At 41.6% G+C, this 27,221-nt stretch overlaps 1 protein-coding gene across 22 annotated transcripts in view; it reads right to left on the bottom strand.

Annotated features, from left to right (window-relative positions):
- Window positions 1-27,221, bottom strand: part of RBFOX1 (RNA binding fox-1 homolog 1) — a 1,152,005-nt gene that overhangs the window by 574,782 nt on the left and 550,002 nt on the right. For 2 of the 22 annotated variants that reach the window (XM_064725906.1, XM_064725912.1), the window contains exon 1: window positions 21,063-21,374. The exons of the other annotated variants lie outside the window; for them this stretch is intronic. In XM_064725906.1, coding sequence (XP_064581976.1) covers window positions 21,063-21,107 — 45 coding nt within the window. In that variant the 5' untranslated portion in view covers window positions 21,108-21,374. Of the gene's footprint in view, window positions 1-21,062; window positions 21,375-27,221 lie in introns of those variants that run through there. 22 annotated transcript variants of the gene reach the window in all.

Raw genomic sequence — 27,221 nt, 5'->3', positions numbered from 1 at the left:
AGCACCAGCCCTCTTGCAGCACCCTGGAAAATCCTTCCCAGGAAAATCTGGATGCCAGGGGGATCCCGGGTTCAAGGAATCCATCAAAAAGGGAAATTTCAATTCCCACCCCAAAACATAAGGCTCAGTGCTGAACTTTGTAATGCTTCCAGATCCCGTTTCAGTGAGCAGCAATGCCCACAAAGCACAGTTTCAGCATGGATGGAAATAGCACAGAGAGGAGAGCAGCGCCCACCTGAACAACACCCTGGTAATTTACTCCAGCATGCCCTGAAACTGGAGAGTTTGGGAGCTCCAGAGTGGGCAGAAAAAAACATCCCAACAGGCAGTACCCAAGGATCCATTCTCCACAGAAATTCTGCTTTCTGCAGAGCTCACACTGGGTCTGGGGTATTATCTGGGCATCTCCATTCATCCCCTACAAGACAGAATGGTTTAACTCAGAGCTCCCTAAAATGAACCAACAGTTCCGATTAGTTTAATTACTGATTTACCAATATTGTATACAATAAAAAGTAGCAATTTTACCATGCTCCAATCAGCTTTGTGCTGAAAATAAATCAATGATATTTACTACTTAATATCACAGAAGAATATAAAATATATTTTAAATTATATTGAAGTTAAAACCATCAGTATTTCTTTCAGGCTTTGTTATCCAATGAGAATGGAAAAATTATCTCAATCCATTTGTTTTTTGCAGATGCAAAAATTTCCTCAGTAATAGGCAAAAGAAACACCATTTACAATTTGAAATTGCTTTAAGTGTACCATTAAAGAGCAAATACAAAATTAATATAATTATACTGTTACATACATACATATTAATTATATATATATGTACATATATAAGGTATTTGAGTACAAAGGTTGGCCAGCCTTATTTAAGAAATCGCATACATGTAAACTTTGTCCAAAATTCCAAATATTGCTCGTCCCAAGAAAAAAAGCAAACACCTCCCATCATCAAATCAGTGCTGTGACAGGGAATGACCTTCCCATTTATTTCACAGCAAGATATATATATATATAAAATCTGTTTGGGTAAGAGCTGCAGCCACTAGAGTGAGATGCCACAAAGCCACACACAAAGCAGGATCACGTAAGGAAAGTATTTTAGTGATACCCAAAATGCGAAGTGACTTCATCCCCCCATGCCCATCCCTGTAACTGAGCCCACACAACTGCTCTGCTACACGGGCTTTACTGTTTCCCTTTCCAGCATCTTCACACCCTGAGTGATATTTCTCAACATATTTGCGCTGCTAAAAAAGCTTCATTTGGCTTTTTTCCCTGCCGTGGCTGGGGCTGTGTGTGACCTTGAGCTGAATGCCACTGTAGCAAGCTGTCTCTCACCGTGGGAGTTCTCTTTTCTCAGGTTTGAGCACAGCATCTTTGATTTGGTAGAGCAGCGCTCCAGCAGCTGATGCAGCACTCAGTGATTTTCTCTGGTTTGTCCAGGTTTCAGCAGTGTTTTGCACACACACACACACACACACACACAAAATATCCTTTTTTAAAGGCACTTTTGCAAAGTGCTTTGGGAACACCGAGCCTCGCAGCCCCCCGAAAGGCAGCTGAGCAGGATGCAGGTATTGCTGCAGCTCCCTGCAGCGGCAGCACCAGCAGGAATTCAATAATGCACAGAGAAAACAATAAATCCAGCTGGAATTACAGCGACTCTCAAAGCTTAAAAAAAACCCCAAACAAACAGTAAAAAGTGGGTTTTTTTCCCCCTACAACCTCCTTAACACCGTGCTTGGAGACCTCAGTGGCAGCAATGACAACACCCCCGGGCCCAAAATGAGTCTCCATTTTCCACACGTAATGACAGCAGAGTGTGAGGAGATCCCAGCACAAGTTTTCTGATCAGCTGCCTTCAAAACCCAGTGGAAATATCTACAACTCAATCTCTTCCCAGTGAGGTGATCCCCCTTCCAGATCAAAGGAAATGTATTCAATTAAAGAAAATGGCCAGAATTTCGCTGGACCATGCTGTACCTTTTATTTAAATGTATGACTCAAACCAAGATGAGGTCTGCTTTGTGATGGAATATGAAATAATTCTGCTTCTTGCACCAGAAATGGTTAACAGGAGGCCAAGTATAACAGCAGTGTGCATACAGCTGAAATGGCAAATAGTGATGGGAAAAATCATCTCATTTTGTTGCACAGGGGCTATAATGCAACAGATGTCTCTAATTCCCCAAAGCATCCAGAGCAAGCTAAAAGACCCAAATCTCTGATATTTTGTATGTTAGAAATCTCTGGGTAATGGTGCAATGGGTATTTAAGCAAAAGAGAAAAAAAATGTTCAAACTACAAAGGGTTTTTCTGCAAACTTCAAAAAATATACTGAGGGTGAACAAGCTTTCCAACAAATAATGAATAGAACTGTCTTGCAAGTTTTCCATGTATTTATGGCATTTTGTTTTTAAATAAGCGCTTCAAGGGATACAGGGGAGTCTTAGACAAGAAACCTGAAACCAGTCCTGGCCTCCAGAATGTGGGACACTGGCAATATAAATTGAATTTTACATTGTGGCATGTACAGGAGACAAATTAATTTGCACAGGTTATCTACCTTGCAGCAGCTCCCCAGATTTTCATGGCCTGTGCAACACTTGAAAGGTTTGCTCCAGCCCATCTTCCCCCTCGTCTCCCTGCTCTGCATTATGCCAGATTATTCTCTTATATAGGTCAAACTGTCTTGCAGAAAAGACCCACATCCTTTTTTTTGTGATATATAAGGCCAGAGATGTTAACTTTTTAAAGCCATAGCAACCCCATGACAATTATTTCAATTTCCCGTAAAGGTCTTTAAATAGATCAGCTTAGTCAATGATTATGGGGCATTTTCCTATTAAAAACCCTCTTTCCACAGTGAGCCAGGGCTGCTAATACCCACTCTGAGGAGCACCTGAAACCTGTGCACCATTTCCTACGGCAGCCAAGCACTCCTGGTTTTCAGCATCTGACAAATGCACAGGGAAATTTGTGCATGCACTTGTTCATTAATGGCACCAAGCTGCCCTTGGAGGGACTGGATATTAACAGGCTGCTGGACAATAGTGATGCCTACATTTTAATAGTTTTACATATCTACATTTTAATGGTTTTACATACCTACATTTTAATGGTTTTACATACCTGTGTTTTAATGGTTTTACATGGGAGCTGTTAAAAAGTGTTCCCCATTTTATGGTGTGCCCCCAGATGACACAGGTAAAGAAAAAAATGAGTTTCAGAGACTATAATTCAAATGAGGGCTTGAGAAAAAAGAGGACCAAAACCAAAACATTATTGATAGTTTTAACTTTCTAATTCCCCTAATAACATAAGAAACATTCCACAATCTAACTACAAAATTCCTATTAAACAACGACAAAAATTAGAACATCTCTGATCTTGAATCTGAGACATTAGGATTTTTTTTCCATTTCATTTTCAGTTCTGAATATTCTCCTATTTGTATTAGGTTTGGTGATTAATATGGATCTTATTGCTTCATATAATTTTTAAAAACTGCACAACTTCTGATTTATTCCACCTAGGGCTCCCATACCTTGACATGTTGCTGGAAGTTTCCTCATCAGGTGAACGGTGAGCTCTCAATGGTTAAGGTGAAAGCTCCACTGAAATAAGAACTTCAGAAGGAGGAAAGTATTGAATCTATTATGTACACTGGAAAAACACTGTCTAGTCATCAGCTTTTCAAGAAAAATCAAAAATACAGATGTTGCCTCCTCTAATGCAGTTGGGTATGTGAGGAATACAAGTCCAAAGAGCTCTGGACTCCTCAGTTTTATGTAAGATATTCTAAATACATTAACTGGTGTGATATTGCCCAGGATAAACTGATACAGACCCTGCTGGTATCACTTGCAGCACTTTGATCATGCAAACAAACATCAAAATTTGCATTACTGGAAGAGAAGCACTGCAGAATGAACAGTGCTGCTTTGCCCCTGATGTATTAAAGCCACAATAAGCTGAGTTGGAACAATTAAAATAATTTGTTTCCTGTTCATGATGTTCTTAGATTTGGACAGATACAGAGGAGATAACAGGGTCAGAGAGGAACACAGATAACCTAAAGACAAAGTGATAGAGTAAATCACCACAACCACTAAATTCAAGATCTGAAACTGGTAGGCATAGAGGAGAATACAAATTATGACAATGCTAAGCAGTAAAAGCATTTGTGAGTTGATAGGGAATGAAAATTTAAATAAAAACATTTCCTGGCCTGTTCAGCCATAACAATGATCTTTTGTTTGTATTCTTTGTAATTTAGCTGCTTGACAACTTCATTCAACCTTCAGCAGCAAACACAAGTATTGATTATCTCTGAGCATCCTAATGGCTGGAGACTGGGACACAAACCATAAAAGCAGAGTTTCTGGTTACAAGTGAAATTATAGTTTGCCTACAAGATTGCACAATAAATCAGAGAACAAATCAGCCAGCATAGGGCTCTGGGGTCACTAAAGTGATGTTGACACATTACAATAATGAGAACTTGAAACACCTCATGCCCTATTGATTTTTAAGCTGAATCATTGCCACTGCAGGAGATTACAAGAGTGTGTACTGGAATCATGGTCCACGTGGGAGATGCTGATGAAAAACACCAACAACTGCACCAAAATAGTTCTTTACCTGTATCTGTTATATCCCAAAGCCCTTCTCCCTTGCCCCCTCCCCAAGGTCTCAGAGTGCAAATCAATCAATGTTTAGCTGCCTAACTTCCTCACTTAAAACAACTTTCCTTTCCATTTTCTTCTTTGCCACATTAGTTATGCAGATACATAATGCAGACTTGAAGTGACACTTTAAAACATCTCACAGAAGCTGCATATTAGAAAACCTAGGCTACTAGAAATGCTTTTTAATATTTCAAGTAGCTTTCCTGTTTTCACTCAACAGCAAATTATTCTGCGCTGTAAAAATAATTCCAATAATCACCGACTTATTTTCTCCACACAGTGGAGAATACAACATGTAAACACCAGAAGCCTTGCCACCAGCTAAAGAACAAAGATGCTTCTCTTTTTTTCTCCTCTTACTTCCACTTGGTAGCACTGAGAACAGAGAGCTGTCAGAGGGGTGACCAGTGACACAAAATGATTACAGTCCTGTCACGACAAAAGGAGCAGTTATAATTTGCACTGCAGCCAATTACTTCAGGAACTCATCATTTTGCTTAAGGGGAGAAAATAATCCCTCTATTATCCCTTCCAGCCAGGAGGGCTCTTGCTATGTGCAGAGGTGCAAGCAGAGAGAGAGAAACTATTTAACTAGAGCCCCCATGGTAAATAAACTTTGAAATTTGTGGTTTATTCTAGGCAATAAGTACTTTTTAAGCACAGCAATGGTGTTCTTAATGAAGCCTCACTGTTCATCAGCTGTCAAAGACAGACAAAAGAAAGGGCTAAGTTGGGCTAAGTGCAGGAATGGCTCTGTGAAGAGCTAGGTAACCCATGGAGAAGAGAGGAAAGTTTTACCTCTTGATGCACTTCCCAGAGAAAGGGATTAGACAGTTAAATATATCCTAAGGATTAGCTCCTGTTAGGCTCCTCAGAGATATGTCTTTAATCAGTGGCTCTGCACTTGGCATTTACTCCTTTAGGGAGGGGGGAAATTTTCAACTTATTTCTCTTCTTCCATTTGAAATTCAGTGCCATCAGCAAGACTCCAAAGAAAGAGGGAACAGAAGGGCAAGGAATCTCAATTTATGGCAGAGCCCTATGCTTTTAATTCCTCTCAATTTCTAAGGTGCTTATCCTCAACCCAGCCCTTGGAGAGCTGTGATTCCCAACCTTCCTTCAATGAGGATTACACAAAAGGGGAGCTGCAGCAACAGGCAGGGTTTCAAAGAGCAGAGGTATTTGTGTTTGTGCAGGTGTGTGAGGATGCAGGTTTTTAAAGAGCAGAGGTATTTGTGTTTGTGCAGGTGTGTGAGGATGCACTAGTGAGCACACAAATCCCCCCTGCCACCCCCAGAGCACCTGCAGTTATTTGTTCTTGCCTCTCCTCTCCCTTCTCAGTTTTCCTCCTGCCCATGCCCAATCTGCTGCTGCTCCATCTCACACCTCAGCCTCAAACTGCACCTGAGCTGGCCCATCCTCTGCCTGATCCTCCCTGAGAGACACCCTCAAACAAATGAGACACATCAGCCCTGCTAAGAGCCACAGACCAGCAGCTCCAGCCATAATTAATGGGGGAAAACCATCCCCAGCAGGATCTCCTGTGCAAGCTGGGGCCTGTGGGCAAGGCTCATTACCAACACAGAAACTGCGGCTCAGGACAAGCTACCTGCCAAAAGAAACAGGCTTTTCTAGGAGGAAAATTTCATCTCTCAACAAAGCAATATGTTTTTGACAGCTGGAAAATAGCTCTGACATGCAATCCAATGAAGGAGATGCTGGGTGTTTGCACAGAAAGAGCAAACAGCAGAGGGTACAACAGCAAACAGGACTGGCTGCAAAGATGCTGCAGCACTCAGAAAGGGTTTGAGAGAGAGATGTGGACAGGAGGAAACCCACACTAATTACCAACTGAGCTGCCTTGCTCAACCCTTGCTCTCAGGACACTGTGAACTTCCACAAAGAGGAGAAAAATCCCACCCAGATTATTGACATAATCTGTTAGGTCTTTGCACATTCCTCATATTTTATTTTTTCTATAGTTTTGTTCTATTAGAGGAAACACTATATCCAGAATTCTCCTTGTAGTTCTGTAACATTTAGAGAATCAGTATCAGGAAATGTAACAAATCCCTAAGCTCATTTTGCTAATATCAATCTTAATTAATGGCATGCTAGAATTCATTAGGCAATAATTTTGACAGCATTTGATGCTGGGCAGCGTTAGCAGACAATCATATCACCAATTTCCATTGTTCATCAAAATACAAGTCAAATAAGGGGGAATAGTCTACTGAGTAAGAAAAGCCAATTTATTAATATTAAAAAAGAGCTTCAGAAATTTTTGCCATGCAGGTAGCACATAAATATATGGAAAATTAAAACAGCTACAAATGTGTTATTAAAATTCATATTCTGGGAGAAATACAATGGGAAAGAGACTGAATTTTAACAAAGAAACTGCCAGCACAAAAAATACTGCAATTTTTTCTCCGTTTTGTCAGTAAGAGAAAGTCTCAGCAGCATCTTCATAATTTCTAAACCTTATTTACAACAAGTCAGGACCCCTTGGCAGAGCACTACAATCACTGGCATGTGACATCCTACCAGGAACTTTCCCTGTAATTTGCAGGAACAACACACCTGGTTCAGCTGCACAGAGTTTAGTCAGAATGAAAATCAGAATGCAAATTGTAAAGAGGGTCCAAGAGAACATCCATGGTAATGGCAGAAGATCAAACTGGTTAAAAATTCCAAGATTCTTATACAAAGCCCAGAGAAATAACACTAAGGCTGCTTGGTTTTTAAAGGAAATAAAAAGCAGACTCAAAATAAATACCCACAGCTGGCACAGAGAACTAGAAAATTCAGTTCTCAGAAAAAAGGACATAGGAATATGCAATGAAAATTAATAGAAAAGCAGAAGGATATCTCTCCTCCCACAAATTCTACCTGTCAGAACCTTTTTTAAACACTGCAGATGTACATAATTGCAAGACTCATTGTCAAAGATGTGTTGCCAAACCTAGGTACCTGAGGAAATACAAGGAGTGCTCAAAGGGGAGCTGCATTATACCCTGATGACTGAAACCTGCTGCCTTGAGGATCAAACTCATCCCCTCAACATTAAATCCAAGGTAAAGCTGTTCCCAGAGCCTGCTCAGCCCAAAGTAAAATAGATGTGAAATAAGCTCCAGTCTGAGCAAGGCACTGCATTTCTCCCTCCACGGTTCTTTGTCTTCATTTAGAAGGTAACACTGAAGGTCTTGGAGACTCTTCTTTTGGAGTGTTTTGTTAAAATTGAGGAGGTTTGATATTTTTTTTTTAACTGCTCCCTGCTCGGTACTGAAGCAGGGCTGGGGTTTTCCTCTTTGCCACACGATGTCAGTGTTGCCGAGTGAAAATTGGCAATTTGCATATTTATCGGGACTCCAATAAAAGCTCAGACACTTTGCTTCTTGAAGGCAATCACGGGACAACTTCACAGGGCTGAAGGATGCCCCAGTGCAATCAATCCCAAATTTCCAGTCAGCCCAAAACATGGAAGGATGTGAGGGTTCCCAGCCAGCAGGGAATGGCACCAGTGCCCACATCAGGATCCTCCTGCGGTTTGTTATCTCCAGGGGATTGTGCAATCCCACTCCTACATCTCACTGGCTCCAATTTCTGGAAGCTGATGAAAATTAATGTGTGTTATGTTTATAAATCTGGTGAAGGAAACGGATTATGAGAGCAAAACTTGAAATGTTCCTCAGAAGGTGCAATGAGCCCGACTGTTCATGCCCACGTCACTGGGGAGTGCTCCAGTTCAGAGTGGGTAATTGGCCCATGGAGCAGTGTCAGAGCACAGCATTTCAGACCCGAATGTGCCATAACCTGCTCCTCACCCCTAGCACACATCTGCCTTGGAGCCACCACGTTAAAACATAAAAATACGCTTCCTAGAAAATTCACAGTGCTGCTAAGGCACAATCAAATTCAATCCTTGCTCTCAGTCACCCAAACCTGGAGAGAGAATGGAGGCCTGGAAATAACAGGATCACTGTAAAATATATCCTTTATACCTTATAACTAAAAATCCAACCATATAGATTTTTTAGAACTGGATCTTTCTTGTTGCAATGCCACTGACAAAAGATTCAAAGTAACTTTTCTTGAACACTTTTTTATGTCTCAGTCCCGTTTTTTTCCCCCTATAATCCCTTTGTATCTCTTACTAGCCCACACTGTGTCCCACATTTGGGGTATGGCAGGTTAAAAGTCACACTATGTCACCTTCTGGCTTCAAACACTGCAATGTGATTCATTCTGTGCAGCCTCAAATGAAAATCCTTCCCAAACGGGGGATGGGGAGCAGGTACCAGCAAAGTTCAGCTCCTGTGTGTGTTTGAGGCTGTTTAATTTGCACTAAAAAGCCCAGCAGATGTATGAAACACTGCCTGAGGTCTAATGTATACACTGATGTACCCAGACAGAAGCTTAAAACCGCAGGAAACGAGAGCAGGAACATGAAAAAACTACAAAAGGTGGATGCAAATGCTATTTTCCTTGCTATATCTGTCTCCCTCACCATCTGTATTGACAGACTTTTATTTTTTTAGCACTTCTACACAAAAAGAAATTAGAAAAGAAATGGTAATTGTAAATATTGAAGATGATGGCCATGCTGTTTCAAATCCCTTGCCCACTTGTTACAAGATGCTGCTGTGCATCTTGTGTCTTCCCTGCTAACATTTCATGGAGAACCTCCATGAACATACGTTTGTTCTTGTTCCCAGCACTTTGTTCTGTCACTGTGACAGATGGCTTTACACTGAAGCATATGAAAATATTAAATTCTTCATCAACCTGTTGAAGTTTGAGATGCCTGTAAGTAATAACCATCTTGGCAGCTATTCTTTTAATACAGATATTACAGAAAGCTATTTAGTGCCTCCATATCAGTTTGCTATTTGTCACAGACTATTCTAAAACTACAGCTTTCTTTGAAGTTGATTAATAGTTGCATTGTTTCACTCAAAATAATATAATTTCTAAGCAGAATATTATGTTTTACTATTTTTTTATCCAAAGGATGTTGAAAATTAATTTTAAAATTGCAACTAGATATAATAGGGTCTTGTGTTGTACCAAAAGGAGTGGGGAGGGCTCTGGAACTCGGTTCTCTGCTGTTCCTTCTCTGTCTAAGCACAGCAGATGATGGAGCAATGTCTTCAAGATTTCAATCAGTTCTATGTAACACAATATTCTGTCCTGGGCCAAATGTGTTGTTGGCTCTAGTAATGACAAAAAAACTCCGAAAAACCCACAAAACATGGTGAAAAGAGGGTGTCCAACATGCTTTTCCTCCTCACAGTGCTCACATGGAATCAAGCAACTTCAGCTTCAGTTGGTAAACTGAAATTCCCAAGACAAGAACAACTGGTTAAGAGCACATCCTTTTCATTTCTACTATTTCCTCAGCTGGAGGGGTTTTTGACAAGAGGTTGCTGGCTCCTATATGGAATGTGTAGAATACTACATAGAAAATAGCACAGCAGAGCCTCTCTAGCTCCAAGGCACTCTTACACATCTCAAGTAGCAAAATAAAAAGTCTCAACTGATGTTGAGCTCTAATATGTTCTGTTTAATCAGTTTTTTATTTTAAAAAAAACCTTTAATGTTATGTTATTAATAGATGTGAAATCTGCACAGTACTCAGATGAAAAAAATTGCTTTCTATTAACAAAGCAAAAATATATTTCAACAGTCTGTATTTTAAATGCTGAAGGCAATATTGCAGGAACAAGGGGAGCTGGGGTGTGTACTATAGATGGTATAAGAGGTTATACAGAACCAATCTTCAAAAACATCAATTCTATTAAACCTGTCTGGTCTCTTATTGAGAGGATTACTCAGAGCTCCCACAAACGCAGACCAGAACTGCCATAAATACAGAAAAGGACTTTCTCAGAGCTCAGTGTCCATCCCCAGCTGAGTGTCCCCAGCCAGCACAGGGTGACAGCAGGGACACCCAGAGGGGAGCTGGGAGCAGGGCTTGAAGAGCTGCTCACCCCTCACTGCTCTGCTCCTCAAAAAGGATCCAGGGTTTCATCAGAAACTTTGCAAACTCCAGAGTTTTCCAAACTCTGTTCCTAGGAAACACCTCTGATGTTGGTTCACTGCCTCACCCCATGGAGTGAGACAGCAGCAGGAGGTCAGATTCTGAACTTGGGTTAAAAAATCCCTTTTGGTAAGAACATGAGAGATTCGCCTCTAAATGGGAATTAAATTTGGTATTTGAGAAAGATTTTCTATCTTAGAAAAACACAGCAGTGAGAACAAGTTCTGTCAGCTGTAAATCAATTCTGTAGAACATGTTTACGTGTATAGCTTCATTTTTCTGGCATTGCTTCCCAAATCTTTCCTAAACACCTCAAGTAATAGAAATCCCATAATCTTCCTAACTCATCTGATTAAATATTAAGTATTCTTACCAACAAGAAGCCTTTCTAATGCCCAATCTAAACCTTCCTTTGTGTAATTTAAGCTCACAGCTTCCCAACCTACTCACTGCAGTCATGGAGGAGAAGAACATGTCAATGCTGTTACATCCAATTATGTGTCAGAATTTGTTTCTTTAAGCAGAAATCCAGTTTTGTGTTTGCAGGATTGAAAGATCAAATGAAACATCTGTTACTAACTCAAGTTGGACCCAGGCACTTTCTACAACATTCAGGAAAATGAAAAGGAAATTTTTCAGTGGGGAAAAAAAGGACAAATCCTTTTACAATGCCAAAGTGAAACATGTCAAAGTTGCAGTGCTGTCAGGCCCTTTTCTTCCATGCTTCCAGTTTTCTCAAAACATGGGTAAAATTTGGAAATTTGTTAAAATAACTAAAAAGGATTAACTAACTCTCCTCTCTACATTCAGTGAAATAACTGGCTGAAAAAACCTGCTTGGATCCAGTGAGAATTTTACAGTCCTTGTGCTTCACAGACACAAAGCTTTGGGGGAATAAATGTATACATCCTGCATGCCATTCCTAAAGATAATTCCCCATAAGAACCTCAGCTCCCTCATCCATCTTTGTCTTCTGTTATCTTAATGGGCAAAATGCCCTTGGCTCCTCCAGTGGTGCTAAAACCTGAAGGAAATAAGAGGAGCCCAAGGCAGCTCCCTCCTGAGAAGGCACAGGATAATCTACCTGAGTCATCCACTCGGTGCATGATTAGCTGGGTTTGTAACCTCCACCTCTCTTGTTCTACCCCACAGCCAAAGTCAAGCTGTGCGCCAGCCAGTGACTCACACCCCATTATTTTATAATATTAGTCATTTAGCTGCTAATTACCAAAAAGAAAAAAAGGTTTACTACAAATTCATGGAATAGATTTGCGTTGTTTTCCATGGATGTATTTCAGAACTGCAGAAGCTTTTTCCATTTTATCCCAGCTGTGCTTCACTCTTAGTTCTGACCTGTGACGGTGTTCACAGGGGTCTTATGTTGAGGGAAGAGAGGGGGATCTGACTCCATGTTTCAGAAGGCTGGTTTATTATTTTATGATATATATTACATTAAAACTATACTAAAAGAATAGAAGAAAGGATTTCATCAGAAGGCTAGCTAAGCTAAGAATAGAAAGGAATGATAACAAAGGCAGCTGTCTCAGACTCTCTGTCTGAGCCAGTTGGGCATTGATTGGCCATTAATTAGAAACATCCAACATGGGCTAATCCCAGAGGCACCTGTTGCATTGCACAGCAGCAGATAATCATTGTTTACATTTTGTTCCTGAGGCCTCTCAGCTTCTCAGGAGGAAAAACCCTAAGGAAAGGATTTTCATAACAGATGTCTGCGACACTGACACAGTGCCCTCGGCTGCTGTGGGGTATCACAGGGTCCTGGGTAACACAGGCTGGAGAGAAGGAGCTGATCCAAGGACAACCCTTCAGACCCTCCTGGATTCACCTCCCTGCAGTGCTCAGGCAGAGCCTGAAGCATCTCCTCACAGCCCTTCCCTCACCCTACAATTCTCTTCTGAATCCTTGCCCTGCGCTTTCCCTCTCCCCACACTTGTCCCATGAGGTTAAACTGACAGGATAAATGCACAGAGCAATAATTCAGAGAAATTCACCCAGAGAAAGGATGTGAACCAAGAGCAGGCAGAGCTAATCAAGTCTTGAATGTATCAGCAGAAGTTTATAACTTTTATCTTTTTATGAGACAGTTGATCACACACACATATCCACACTTCAATAAATTTGAGAGAGTAATAAAACTTTCCAGCAGACTTTGGCAAAATAAAAAACCTCATAACCTCTATTGCAAAAAAGCCCAATAGGCAGCTTAGAGATCTCAAGTCAGCTGTGAGAGCTTCAGCCTCAAATGTCTGACATCTTCCAATAATAATTTTATAATCCTGATTATAAATCATGGCCAATATCTGTGTTCCAAGGTAAACTATTTGAATGCAATGTTTTTATTTAAATGCAAAATGTTCTAAAAGAATGTCTTAGATGCAAAATAAAGATTTCTAATCTAAATGATAACTAGGAAAGGTTGAAGCAAAACACAGAAATTAAAATGCCTGGGACAGAAACCTCAGGTCTGAATCAGAGCCTCTGTCATAAAAGACTTGCACAGGGAGCAGAGAAATCTTTTTTTCTTCAGGTTCCCTGAGAAGATGAAACACTGAGGTCATCTGCAGCATGGGAAATTTGTATTTGTCTAACAAAGAAATATTTTTCAAGACAGTAATGACTTCTAACACTGGAACAGGTAGTCTGAGGAGGGAAAGGACCTTCCCTTCCTGACAGCTTGAAAGATGAACAGGATGTCAATAATCAGTGACACTTGACTCCTTGCAGGGAGCAGGGCTGGACCCCATGGCATGGAAGAGCATCCTCTGCATCACTGTTCTTAAAAATCCACACCAATATTTAGGACAAAGCCTTTAAAATGAAAAAAAAAGAAATAGTACATGGGAAAAGATATACATTTTTATAATTTTCTTGCAAGCTGGGATAAAAGGACTTTTTTGCCTCACTGTAGCACAGAATGGAGTTTTGTTCTGTGCTTGCTCAGTAACATGTGGGCAAAAATGAATGAAAGCAGAACTGCCACACTGCCTCCCCTCTGCAGAGTGCCCTGCCCAGGCTGGAATGCAATCATTAATTAGTGAAACACACACAGGCATGATGCTTCTATTAATTAGAAGAAATGTCAACATACAAACAAGTCTGAGCTTTATTTTTATTGCCCAGTAGCTCATGCCTTATGCAGGAAGAGCTCATAACAGCCATAGAGCATTGCTGATGTTTGCCCTTTGCACTTAATCTTTTTAAAAGTTTGCTTATTTTACTTAGAGCAGGACTTGACCAGTGCAGTTTCCCCTCCTACAGGACATGCAGGATTGCACAGGAGCTCAGTCCCTGTAGTGATGCCTTAGGTTTGAGCTTTTATATTTTTCAGGTTCTGTGCTGCTTTAGTGTGTGGGTCTGGGCTTCACATGAGGGGATGGTGAGCTCTGTGCACAGAGCAGGGAGACAAAACAATTCCTGCTCCAGCTGGGCACCAAGGACAAATGACCCAAATCTCAGCCCAGGAGCACAAACCCCGTGGGCTGGAGAGAGAAAAACAAGAAGGATGAGACTGCCTGGGCTAAAGCTGGAAATGGGACAATGAACTGCAAGGTGCAAATGGAGCAGAAGTGATCATTTGCGAGAGTGAGAGGACCCCATGACTGGTTGGGCAATTTGGGGCCATTTTGGTTCATCTTGGGTGCAGCCCTGGCTGGGCTCTGGTGCTGCCCAAGGTGGATCCACTGAGATCCTTTTAATAAATCCCTGCTTTATTCTTTAGCTCTGTCCAGCCTCTGTTCTAGCTCAGCCTTCACAGGTCATCAGTAGCTGCTGCCAAAGCTATCAGCATCCCCTGCACCCTCCTTTTAAAGCCTCATTTCACTGAATACCCCCAGGCTGTAACACTTTCCACAGCTGAGCTCTCCCCTGACCCTGTGTTCCAGCTCTAAGGACCACCCTCAAGTCCCTGCATTCAGAATGGCTACAATCAATGAGCCACAGCTACCACAGGGAGCTGCTAAAACCTTCTGCTCTCGAGATGAAAACTGGGCAAACAGAACTTCTGCTAAGCTGCCACATGACTGTGCTCAATTTGATTTACCAGTTCTCATAAAACCACAGAAACTTGTTTAAGAGACAGTGACATCTTGAAAATATAATTGGAAGTATAGAAAATACAGTAAAATACCCAATGCCAATTCTTAATATTTCCCCTTAGTAAATCCTTTCTTCCTGTTGTGTCTCAAAGAATGAGCAGGGATAAGAAAAAAGGCTCAAACTTTCAAATATGAAAGTCAAAATGAAATTAAGTTGCTTCCCACAGCCTCTCTGTTGGTACAAAGTTCAGCCTGCCACAATTGGATTTTTGATTCTGCTGGCACTAGGAAAGCCTCACTGGGAAAGCCTGGATGAAATGCCATTTGAAATGAGATCTGGTTCTGGGATGATTTTGCTCCCTGGCACAGCAGTGCTGTCCTGCTTTTCCTGGTAACTGAGAGGATTAGTGCAGGATTACAGCCTCAAGTGGTGCTGGCTTAACCAGCAAGGTGGGAAACCAGCACACCCCACCACAGACCTCATCCAGACCTCATCAATAAACACTTGTTTTGAAAATGGCTGAAGCATTCAAATGAAAGCACAAGATGATTTTCATCGCTCCTGCAAAACATTCCAAAACAACAAATGGTTTGAGATTTCTCTGTGTCACAGCCAAACACCAAACCTTCCCTGCAAGCACAGGTGACAGCAGATCTGTTCTTCTAGAAAATGCATCTCCTGCTCTTGTGCACACAGCCTGCTGCTATCACACACTGCAGAGCTGGGCCATGAGAAGCAGCAGTGTCCTGCTGTCCTCAGGAGCGCAGCCCAAGGACGTGTCCTGGCACAAAGGTGAACACTTCATGCTGACATGGGAACAGAAAACTCACATGAAACAGGCCAGGAGGGAGCCAGCATGCTCCAGCAGGGCCTGATCTAAATGCTGTGCTCTTAGAAGACTTGCTTCAGTTCTCCAAAGATACTCAGGCTCTTAAATTCCCAAATTTAACCCCAAATACTCTGGTTTAAATTCCCAAAACGATGCTGGCTTTGTTTAGAGCACCAGGTAACAGTGCAAGTCCTCAGTGGCACGTGTGCCTCTCACTTGGCTGTAGGAGGTGTTTGCAGTTAAAGAAGCCATCAGAGTCAGGTTAATTAGCAGAAACAAGTCCTGATGTAAGCTACAACTCATTTATCTGGATAAAAACCATCAAACATCATTCCTGGGTTCCTATTAGTCACGGAATCAGAAAGGTCAACCTGAACAAGGAAAACATTTAAGTTAAAAAAGACATAAACACCTGTCCAGGCAGCAGCACAGCAGAATAATTCACATGTACAAGGTGTGGGAGGCTGTTCTCAGAGTTCCACATCAATCTCCACCACAGGAGCAGTGAACAGAAAATCTTTGCTGAAGTTTTGATCAAGTTCAGCTTGGGCCATCAGTCATCAGTGCCATGATTTACATCTGCTTGTGTCCCTCCCCTCCTCTTCCCAGCTAAATTTGCAGTAAGGAAATTTGGAATTTCCTTAATTAAATTAAATTCCAGAGAAATTAAATTCCAGAGAGGAAACCTGCTTAAAATTTCTGAGCATCAAATACATAAAAACAGAAAAAAACCAACCCAAAAACGCAACAACAAAACAGATCCTCTGGTCTTCCATGTGAAAATATTGATGGGATTTCTAATCATCATTAGCAAAAGCTTATATTTCATACATATTGAATATTGACTGAAAAAGCTTCTTTCAATAATTTCTAAATATTTAACCAGTTTTTAATTATCTCTACCAAAATGCAGGTAATTAATGAGGAGCAGCCAAACTCTAGGTATCTAAAACAAAGGAAAATACCAGTTTTTACTTCTCCTGAGAATAAAACTACTTAAATAAAAACTGTGGGTGCAAAAGGATTTTCAAGAGTTTGTGGGGTATGGAGGTATACCTTGTTTTTGTCAACACCTGACACAAAGGAACATTTTGAAGTTTTTATGTCTCAAATAAAAATACTGGAAGGATATTAAGTCCAGGCAGTAAAACTGGGCTCTTTGTCATGTTTAATTGCTCGAATTCATAACCTAGTTTTGCTGAATCTGGATGTTACTGCTGACTCAAGCAGTTTCTCCATTTTAATAGAAAAAGTTTGCGTGCCTCCTCTCCTGTGAGACGAAAGCAATTTTTGAAATATTCCTGACCATCAGTGAAATTTCTCTCTGCAGAAGCCTCATTGCTGTGCATGAAATCTGTAATTAACTACAGAATAAAAAAAAAACAAAAACCACAAATGTCTCTGATTGCAACCTGGTGGAGGAAGCCATACTGTGTTCATTTCCAAAGACAATGAAGGGAATCACAGCCTCTGCAATTTAGCAGGGGTGAGAGAAATGAAAAGAGCAACAGGCACGGTGAGGACAAAGAGAAAGCAGAAATGCTGGTACTCAACTCCAGTCCCTCAAAGAAAACATGCTCCAAACTGAAGTTCAGCTAAGGTAGAAGTGGTGAGTGCACAAAGCCACTGAAGACAGTGAATTTGCCTCGTTCCTTAACACCACCACTGAATGCCTTGCAAAGAAATTAAAAATACAATAAAATGGAAGAGACTTATTCCTACAGACAGAGAGCTCCACGGCTGCCATGATAAATTTAGAAGGAAATGCCACCAGAAGAGAGTTTTGGCAGTGACACATTTATTTCTTTCCACTGTCTGCTATCTCACCCAAATGCAGTCCCACAGCACTTGGATTTTAAATAAAATGTATTTGTGATGCACCCTGTGAAAGGACAAGCCTGTGTTTCTCTCCCATCTGCTGACTGTGGATTTATGGCACTTGTTGTGTTCCAAAGGGCATCCCTGGGCACAGCCAGCAGCTGGAGATCAGAACTCCTGAATTCCTCATCTCAGCCCAGAACACATTCCCTTCCTTTGGAACACTTTCCAAGACAGCAGGAATTAAAGGCAGATAACTCTGCTAATTTCCACCGAGATTGGACTTACACCTATTTATGGCACAGTAATAGTTTCAAAACTTTATCCTCAAATAAAGTTAACACATTTCAAAAGTTATGCTTAGCTCCTAGGAGGTGCCATAAATTATGTCCCAATCTTGAAATATATATATAAAGCCCCCAAAATACTGAAAAATCTCTGAAATAATCGAGGCCCTCTGAAGCCTTTGTTCCCATCTCCAAACCCTAGAAAGGTACAATCCTGTGACACAATCCTTCCAACTAAACCTCCAAAATCCCTATCACTGAACTCAACTGAAAGCTTGACTTTAGTAGCTTGATTTTTACTAAGGAGTTAAAAAATACACATTGCTTTCTTAAATTAAAATATGAAGTAAACTTCAGACAAGATATTTTCTACACTTAAAATTCCCTATATATTTTTCCCCAATTTACTTTTTCACAATTACCACCACAACAACTTACAAGCATGATTTGACCACATTTCTCTCCCTTCTCCTCTTTAAGTTGACGCTTCTTCAGTTACCACTTCTAACACATTTATCTTCATCAAATGAATTAAAAATTTTATAGCAATATTTTTCTTTACAAAAGGAAAAGCCCAAACTTCCAATATTATTCTCAAGAACATTTCTCTAGACCTTTTCTGGCAGTTCAAATGCCACCAAGTTGATCACTTGAACAATTAATTTATTACTTGTTCCTGGAAAAGTTTTCTGGTGTATGAGCAAAACTGAGATCCTATATGAAACTTCTACTACAAAAAAGAATAAATTTGAACAATTCCATGGCAATGATGCTACTGAGGTAAGTGGTTTGAAGTTGGAAAAACCAAAGGTAACACCTTGAAGTTGCTTCATCTATCCATTGTTAAGTTACTCTGATTTCAAATATTTATTTAAGTGGGAGTAGGCAAGAATACAAAGCTCAAACTTTCTAAAACTGTGCCTGGAAAGGGTGCAATGAACTGTGCAATGAACTCCTTGAGGTATCAGGGTGCTGGATGTGGAGAGACAATGAATAAATGGAACCTCCTGCCCACAGCTTCCAGAGCAGGCAATGGCAATGGGAGCAACTGTGTGCTCACAGCATCTCCAAGGCCAAAAAATGCCAAAAAATGCCAAAAAATGCCAAAAATGCCAAAAAATGCCAAAAAATGCATTGCTTTGGGAAGGAGAACTCCAAATGGATAATCAACCCTCTCCTACATCCATAGCTTTAAAGGAAGCAAAGCTGATGATTGACACACACTCCCCAGGCACTCCCAGAAAAACCCCTATAAAGGATAAAACCCCAGAGTTCACTTCTTCCTTGTCATTAAATGATTCAAATCTGAAAAACTAAAAATTCTCCACAGCACTACTGCTCCTGCTGTAGACAAGGGAACACTCACTGGTCATTGAGTGGGAGTTTTGCTCACTCTTCAGCCTTACTTGCAGGTTCAAGAAACAGATCAACATCAGGAACATTAAATATCTAAGAAAAAAGCTACAATGTATGGTCAGAATATCAAGACATTCAAATTTTATACCCATCTGTTGCTTCATTTTAGAAATACACATGGAACCAATGTACTGCATGTAAACTGATTTTTCAAAATAATTCATAAAAAAATGCAAACTTTCTCTGTAACATTTACATAAATCCTAATTACTTCTGTATTACAACCAAATTCCTTATCCCTACAGAAGTGACAAATACTGATTTGGATCTTACTAAATTCCTCAGTATCCATCAAAATCAAGTACCTGAGGTGGAATTTAATGTGCAATCCTGGAAGAAATGTGATTTTACGGTGTCTGAACTGCAGAGCCCAGCATTCCACTACTGGGCTGTGCCACAGTCTCCTCCATGTGACAGCAAGTCTTTTAAAAATATTATATCCCTATTAGGAGTCTGCACAAGAGTCCTTTTTTTAAAAGCTAGAGAAATCCACCTTCCCCACTCCCCTCAACATTTTTTTTGCATACTTTGAAGTGTGTGGGTTTTTTAAAGCAAGAATATTGCTAAAGTCATTCAAAGTATTTAAATTACTTTGCAATTATATCCAGCTGGAAACCGATAGGCACTTTTAAATCCTAGTCTTTTATACCCTGTTCCTGCTTTTTTTTTTCAATGCAAACACATATAAATGGATTATTAACCAAAATTACCTGTGTGTTTAAATTGTATTTATTAACAAAATGCTGCTGCTGTTATATCCCATGCATTTTAACAAGTACAGTAATAAAACCTCCAAATACTCATAAATTGTGTTTTGTAGGATCAGTATATTATGCTGGTGACCCACAGGGACCCTAAAGTTAAACAGACACGCAGGTTGGTCAGAAATCCTGTAACCTGCCTGCAATAACAACCACCAGGCAATAATCCAGCTGACAAACCCCTTCTAATGAGACTCCTGCTCTCTTTCATATAAATGCTAATACATATTCCATCCACAGAAAGCCAAGCAGCTTTCTGAAGATGAAGTTCACATAAACTTGAGCCAAACACGGAGGGAGGATGGATAATCCCTCCCGCGCGTTGTTTTCTGCCGGCATCTCGCCGAGGAGCGCTCGCAGCCAGAGGAACACGCTGGAGGCAGCACCGCGGAGTTTGTGCGGCACACACCCGGCTCGGCCCGAGCATCCCTGGGCTCCGGGCCGGCACACAGCCCAGCTGGGCCGGCATCCCCTTCATCTGACCGGTATCCCTTCACCTGGCCGGTATCCCTTCATCTGACCGGTATCCTTTCACCTGGCCGGCATCCCCTTCACCTGGCCGGTATCCCTTCACCTGGCCGGCATCCCCCTCACCCGGCCGGCAGCAACAAACCCCCGCACCCCCTTACCTGCCTCGCAGCCCGAAATCTCTTCAGCCTCTCGAACTCACCGCATCTTCTCACCTGATCGACACCCCTGCACCCCTTCACCTGGCCGGCAGTTCCGTGCCCCTCACATGACCAACATCCCCCTCACCTTGGCCGGATTCCCCCCACCTGGCCGGCATCCCCGCACCCTTCACCTGGCCGGCATCCCCGCACACCTCACCTGGCCGGATCCCCCTCACCTGGCCGGCATCATCCTCACCCTTCACCTGGCCAGAACCCTCTCACCTGGCCACCAGCCCCCTCACCTGACCGGCATCCCCTTCACCTGTCCGACATCCCCGCATGCCTCACCTGGCCGGATCCCCTCCCCTGTCCCCGCAGGTGGGGCAGCCCCCATTCCGCGTGTCCCCGGCCCCTCCCGGCGGGCACAGCGGGCTCGGGGCGCTCCGGGCGCGGGCACAGGATGGATCCATCCCTCCCTCCATCCCTCCCTCCCTCCTCCGGCCGAGCCCGCTCCGAGCCGCCGCTGCCTCACCTGCAGGGCATCTCCCACGCCTGCCAGCAGCTGCCAGGGTTTCATGTTGGGCGGCGATGCGGGAGGAGCCGGGGCGAGCCGGGCGGCCCTGCAGCACCAGCGGGCACGGCCGCGTCCTGCCCGGAGCGCTGCGATGGCTCCGCTACAGCCGCGCTGCTGCCGGCCGTGCCGCGGGACGGTGCGGGTGAGTTTCCATCCGCTGCTCAGCTCCAGATGCCGCCGCGATAGCGCCCAGAGCCCTCGGCTGCCTCTGCCTTTCCCCCTGCCGGGCTCGGCAGTGCCGGCGCTCGGCGGAGCGGGTTTGTTTTATTCGGAGATAAGAGCGGCTCCACGCCGGCTTAGCTAAAAACCACAGCCTTGTGGGAAAGGAAGGTGGGCACGGGAGAGGAGATTACACTCAATAATTCATTTATGGAGCGGTGGCTTAATGGATGGGCTGAATATTAGCTGCTTGTTAAAATACTGGACGTGGTGCTAAAGTTTGCAGGGGTTCGCTACTAGGATCAATCTTATGGTTAACATTTTGATTAAATGATGATTAATCTCTTGCTAAATTCTGAATTCCTTTTTGAATAATATTGCAGACTATGTCATTTCTAAGACAAAGACCGGCTGGAACTGAAAAAACCCTGAAAATCTTGCACAAGAGATGGCAGCAATTAACCCATTTGAGGAGAAGAAGAAAAAGTTTCAGATAAACATTAAAAACTGATCCCTTTCACTACACAAAAGCACTGCTAATGCCCTACCAAATAAGCTGCTATTTCAAAGTACATCTATTTATGCCACTGGAGTTACAATCTGCAAACAACCACTTGTGCTCTATTGAAAAATTCTCAAGAGGCTGCTCAGAGGACTTCTCTAATTCTGTAAGATGAATTTTCATACCACATATTCACAATTTCTCAAAAAAAACCCCAAAAAGTTTACTAAACATCTTCAAATGTTTATCATTATTCTGCAATGAAAATCGAGAACAATCTGATCTCTTGGAAAATAACTTGATATCAATAATTTCCTTTTTTTAAATACAAATACTTTCTGGCAGAATCGGAGAGACAAGGTTTAATTATGTTCTGTGAAAACTTAACATATAGAAAATATTAAATTCAGGCTGTAATTTCATAGTGTTTTCCTTGTTTGGAAGTTTTTATTGTAGCCATGCTCAACTTATTAAACTTTCTTCCTAGACAGACTATGGGACCATTAAGGCACCTTAATCACAATGAAGTGTATAATTTCAAAAGATAATGTAGCAAGGGTTGGCCTGGCCACTGGGCTTAATAGCCCGAACATCTCGGAGCTCACACTGCCTCACTGTGTGGCCTTGACCACATTATTCATCACTTCAGTTTTCCCACTTGTAAAATTAGAATAATACAACTTCCAGTGTCTCCATCTCTGACTTCTCAGGAGGGCTCGAAGGATTAATGACCCTACAGTGCTCTGAGATTGAATAAACACTAACTGCTAAGGCAGAGCTAATGTGTTTCAGAACATTAATGCACTGAAATGTTAGAAATTCCAATTAAATCACCCTGTGTGTCAAAACATGAGTGAAGTAAAATACAGGGATTACTAAAATACCATCTTCTGCCACTTACAATCAACAAAATACTATGGGTTGGCTTATTAGTTCTGTTATTTAAATCTGATTTTTTACCATATATTCCTAGCATTAAGGTCAGATCCATTAAAAATGCCACCAGCAGCAATTAGCACTGCTAATTTACACAACCAGGCTGTCCAGGGCAAGGCCATTCAGAGTCAAAGCAGTCAGAAAACATCTCCATTACCTCTGGCCTGTTGTTTTGAGCTTTTGCAGCACGTATGGGCCTTCCATCAGAGGACCTGCAGTTCTGGCACATGCTACATGTGGTTCTCAGTGCTGCTCTTCAGAGATCCCCATGCTTCACTCAAGTAATGAAAAGGAGTTTGAATAAACTAATTATCTCATTAGCAAAAAAGTAAGGGAGGCAGGGGGAAGCACTGGCAAAGCACACACTGCTGCAGAAAGAGCTGCTGCACTCACAAAGTTGTGAGAACAATCAAAATCAAAATAATGGTCTGAATTCCAATGCCCAACTTAAAAAAGAACATTGAAATTTATATTTCAGTCTATAGAAAGAGTAACCTTGAATAAAAATCCATGCACATTACACATTCCTCTTCAAAACTCTCTCTCAGGGGTGTGTAACCATGGTTCTACCACCTCTCAGTTGAACTGGAGATGAAATGTCTGAAATCTCTCATGGTGATTGCTCCACCTCACAGTTGGAGATGAAATGTCTGAAATCTGTAAGAGGGTTCTTCCACCTCCCAGCTGAACTGGAGATGAAACATCTGACATCTCCCATGGCCCAGTGATGCCAGGGTTGTCCTTGGGTCACCACAGGGGGATGCAGAAGCTCAGCTGGGATGCCCTTGTTGACAGCAGGGATTCTCCAGCAGCTGTGGGTGAACCAGACCCTCTAAGCCACACCCTGACCCAGAGTTAAGAGCCCTGTGGGATGAGCAAAAGCTGAGTGGGAATCACAGCAGGGCCTTGCTGTGGTTCAGCTACGGGGGATCCTCCCTGTGACCTTCTCACACACACAAATCCTGAACCTCTGCCCTTCCCATCACACTTGCAGCGACAAACCTCACATAACTGAAATATTACTGTGATGGCAGCAGCTGTTGAGGTTTCAGTCATTCCAGATTTCTATCCTTTTTATTTATCTTCAATAAGTATTTTCAATGTACTCATTGAATGCTACAGATGAGCACCATCACATTATGTCTCATGGCACACCAAAAGTTCTAAATGAATTTAGTTTGTCATCCCTTACATCTTTACCGCCTTTAAAAAGGGAGTGTTTTTCTTCTGAATTTTCCAATTGATAAAGAAAATCACAGAGAAGCAGGCCACAGCAGCTAACTGTAAAATATGTGCCTTTTAGTGAATGGTGCAGCTGGAGGGTTTTTTTCAAACTGCCGCAAAGGTGCACGTGTCATCCTAGAAAGCTTCCAGCTCAAAGCCTTCAGTGGGTAACTGATTTAGCCATAATTTCCTGAACTAAGTTTCTGCACTGTGGGAACTATTAAAAACCAACATAACCACTGAAGAAAGTGAATAATGGCAAAATTCAAAAGCAGCACCTCGAGCAGAAGGCAATTCTGCACCTGCCCAGTTTGTAAAGCATTTTTACTACAGTGAAATGTGGTTTAGTCTTGGATGCAGGTCCATGTCCAACACACGGGGGCTCTCCATGCCTGATGGATTCCTGCTGGAATGGTTCTTCCTGCAGCCACCTAATGAGCAGCACCACACAAGGGAAGCTAATGAAACATATTCAGATGGAAAAGCATCCTGTGATTTATCACAAACGTGCTGCAGCTTTATTTCAAAAGGGTTTGTGGTTTCCATGCACAACTTTGAGCCAGACAACCAATGTGTTAAAAAATCCAACATCCATCAGATGCCACAGACCCAACAGAGCAACTGGAGCTCAAGGAAATCCACATCTGAGAAAGCATGGTGTTAACTCATGCTAAATATCCTTTGGAGATAATCTAAATGATAAGAATTTTAAATCTGAACTAGCAAAAGAAATACAATCAGAAAACAAAAGGTTTTTTTTCTCTGCCAAGCAGAATTTTAAAATGTTCTCCAGGGGTTGGATCCTGCAAGCATCCACAACGCTGCTAAGAGCACAGTGAAACTAATTACAAAAGTACACAAAAATAATTGGGTTAGCATTGGACCTACCTAAGAGATGTTCCAAAAAAGCAGTGACACAAAATACTAGGTGTTTTCAGAAATCATTTTTCTGTATATTCAAAATGTCAGTGCTGTTCTGTAGCCAATTGCTCACAAGCAGCCTCCATAGCGAATTTGTAAATGTGATTATACCAATCTGAATTGCTCCATTTTGCATTAAGAGCTGAGGTTGCCTTTTCCCAAGGTGTATTTGCTGCTGATGTCACCAATCTCTCTTGAAGGTTCTAGTTCTGTTTCTGTCTGTCATGCAATTAAATCAGTTTAAAAATGAATTAACTTAAACATTGCAAGTGTCCAAAGGTACTTTCACACTCTTACTGTAATGCTAAATGCAGAAGTTTGCAGCATATTAAATGAAAAATTTATTTCCTATATTTTGTCAAAAAAGTCATGCCTATTTTCAATCTGAAACAAGAAATCAAAGACCATCAATAAAATAGTAGAGGAACATAGTTTTGATGCAAATAGTACTGCTGTAATAAATGTTACTTCAAACATTGCCACAAAAAAAAGTTTTCTGCAGAAATGCTATGAAAACTGCTATAAAAATAACAAGTCACGCCTGTACTTACCCCCCTGTAAAGAGCAAAAATGCATATTCCACAGGATAGGGATTTTTTGCACAGCCACTTCTGCTTAGGAGGTCAAGTTCAAAAAAGAATTACTTATCCAAAACCCTAAAATAAAGCAAAGTTTCTGAAGAAGCATGAAATCAAAGAAAAAAAATCTGTATTTTTGTGAAGTGTAAGGAAGGCACCATTTACCAGCAGCATTCACTTTCAAAACTGTTGACTCTTTTTTTGAGCTTGTTGCAAAGTTTAATGTGAAACATAAGGTAACAACACATCTACCAACATGAAGAAGAAACAGGTCTCTGAAAAGTCTTGAAGCAAAATAATTCCTTCTGTGCTTATACATATTCACAGCCCTGTTGAAATGCTAAAGGAGTCACAGGAATTTGCATTCCTAAAGCAGGCAGCATTGCCACAGGAACAGGGATTACTAGTAAAGGCTGCAATATGGACTTTAATATCTCACTCTAGATGTCCTTCAGAGGTAATCTGGATCTGCATTTAGGTGTTTTTCCCAAAAAAAATTGCATTTTTTTGTTTAGTAATTAGAAAAAGCAACTTTTTATTATGCTGTGAATTCAAAATGTCTTCCAATTCTGCAATACTTTTTCCTTCCCACAGTATTAATGCAAATTGTTTCCGCAATAAAACTGCAAAAGGTTAATTTGTCTACAGAGCCCCATGACCAGGAAAACACAGATGTGACAGTGCTCACCACACCATTGTGGGGAAATGCCAAAACACAATGGAAAAAACCTAAAAAACCTGGAAGTGCTTCCCCTTGGAGGTCAAATGCTGCGAGGTAACACCTCCAAAGGATGAAATGCAGCCTCTGGCACAGAACAGAGCCCTGAGTGCTGCTCAGAACATCAAATAAATGCAATATAAACCACTGCCCAGCCCCAGCTGGAAGGCACTGAGGGAGCACCAAGGCTCCCCAGCCACCCCTAGAGGCACAGAGCCCCAGAGGAGTCAGAATTGAGAATTTTCACTCTGCCTTTGCCCCCTCAGTAAAGCAGAGTGAGCACTACCCCCGTGAGTGAGTCTGGCACGTGCCTGCTCCTACCCACAGGGATCTGAGCAAAGAAAAGAGAATGAGAGTTTAGAGATTTCTAGAAGATTCTTTTCCCAGAAAATAGGCAAAGAAATACTCCTGGGCAGCTCTGTGAGAAGGATGGAGGTAGAATTCTGCTGAGAAAATGGGTAACTGCCTATCCTTTACTCTTAGTTAACAACAAATCTTTATTTTGCAGCTGTATTTATTTTTACTCCACCTATTTTCCTTTGCAGTTGCTCTCCAGATTGCAGAACACACCAATGAGACTTTTGTCACTAGCTTTAGAGGCACGATGTTTACTTCCTCCTAAAATGAATGCAAAGACTTAAATATCTTCATAAACACAGGATATAAAGCAGCATAGGGATTGTTATTTGAGATAATTTAAGCATATTTTCATCACTTAATATAACACAGCAACACAAAAGCCACAATTTCTGCACTATCAGGTAGAAGGCAGAGGTTGAGCCCACCTCCAGCTCGGTTCTTGGGGACCTTCTCTCCTTTCAAGTCCTGCTGGCACAGAGAATGTCACAGCTTGTGCATGCAAGCAGCCCCTTGCTCCCGCTCATCTGTGCCACAACACAGTTGACTAATTAATTTTTTAAAGCATTCAAGATGTGACACATACATGGGATTGAATACAGATTAGCATTACAATAATCACAGAGCTTCTGTAGCCTCGAATTTGTCTTCTTGGAGCAAAGTTCCCTTTAATGTGCAAATGAACGATGGCACTACGTATCTGGAAATAAACAGGCTCATTG

This window comes from Zonotrichia leucophrys, chromosome 14 (assembly GCF_028769735.1).
Source record: "Zonotrichia leucophrys gambelii isolate GWCS_2022_RI chromosome 14, RI_Zleu_2.0, whole genome shotgun sequence".
NCBI classification, from domain to species: Eukaryota; Metazoa; Chordata; class Aves; order Passeriformes; family Passerellidae; genus Zonotrichia; species Zonotrichia leucophrys.
This window is presented reverse-complemented; position numbering and strand designations above follow the sequence as displayed.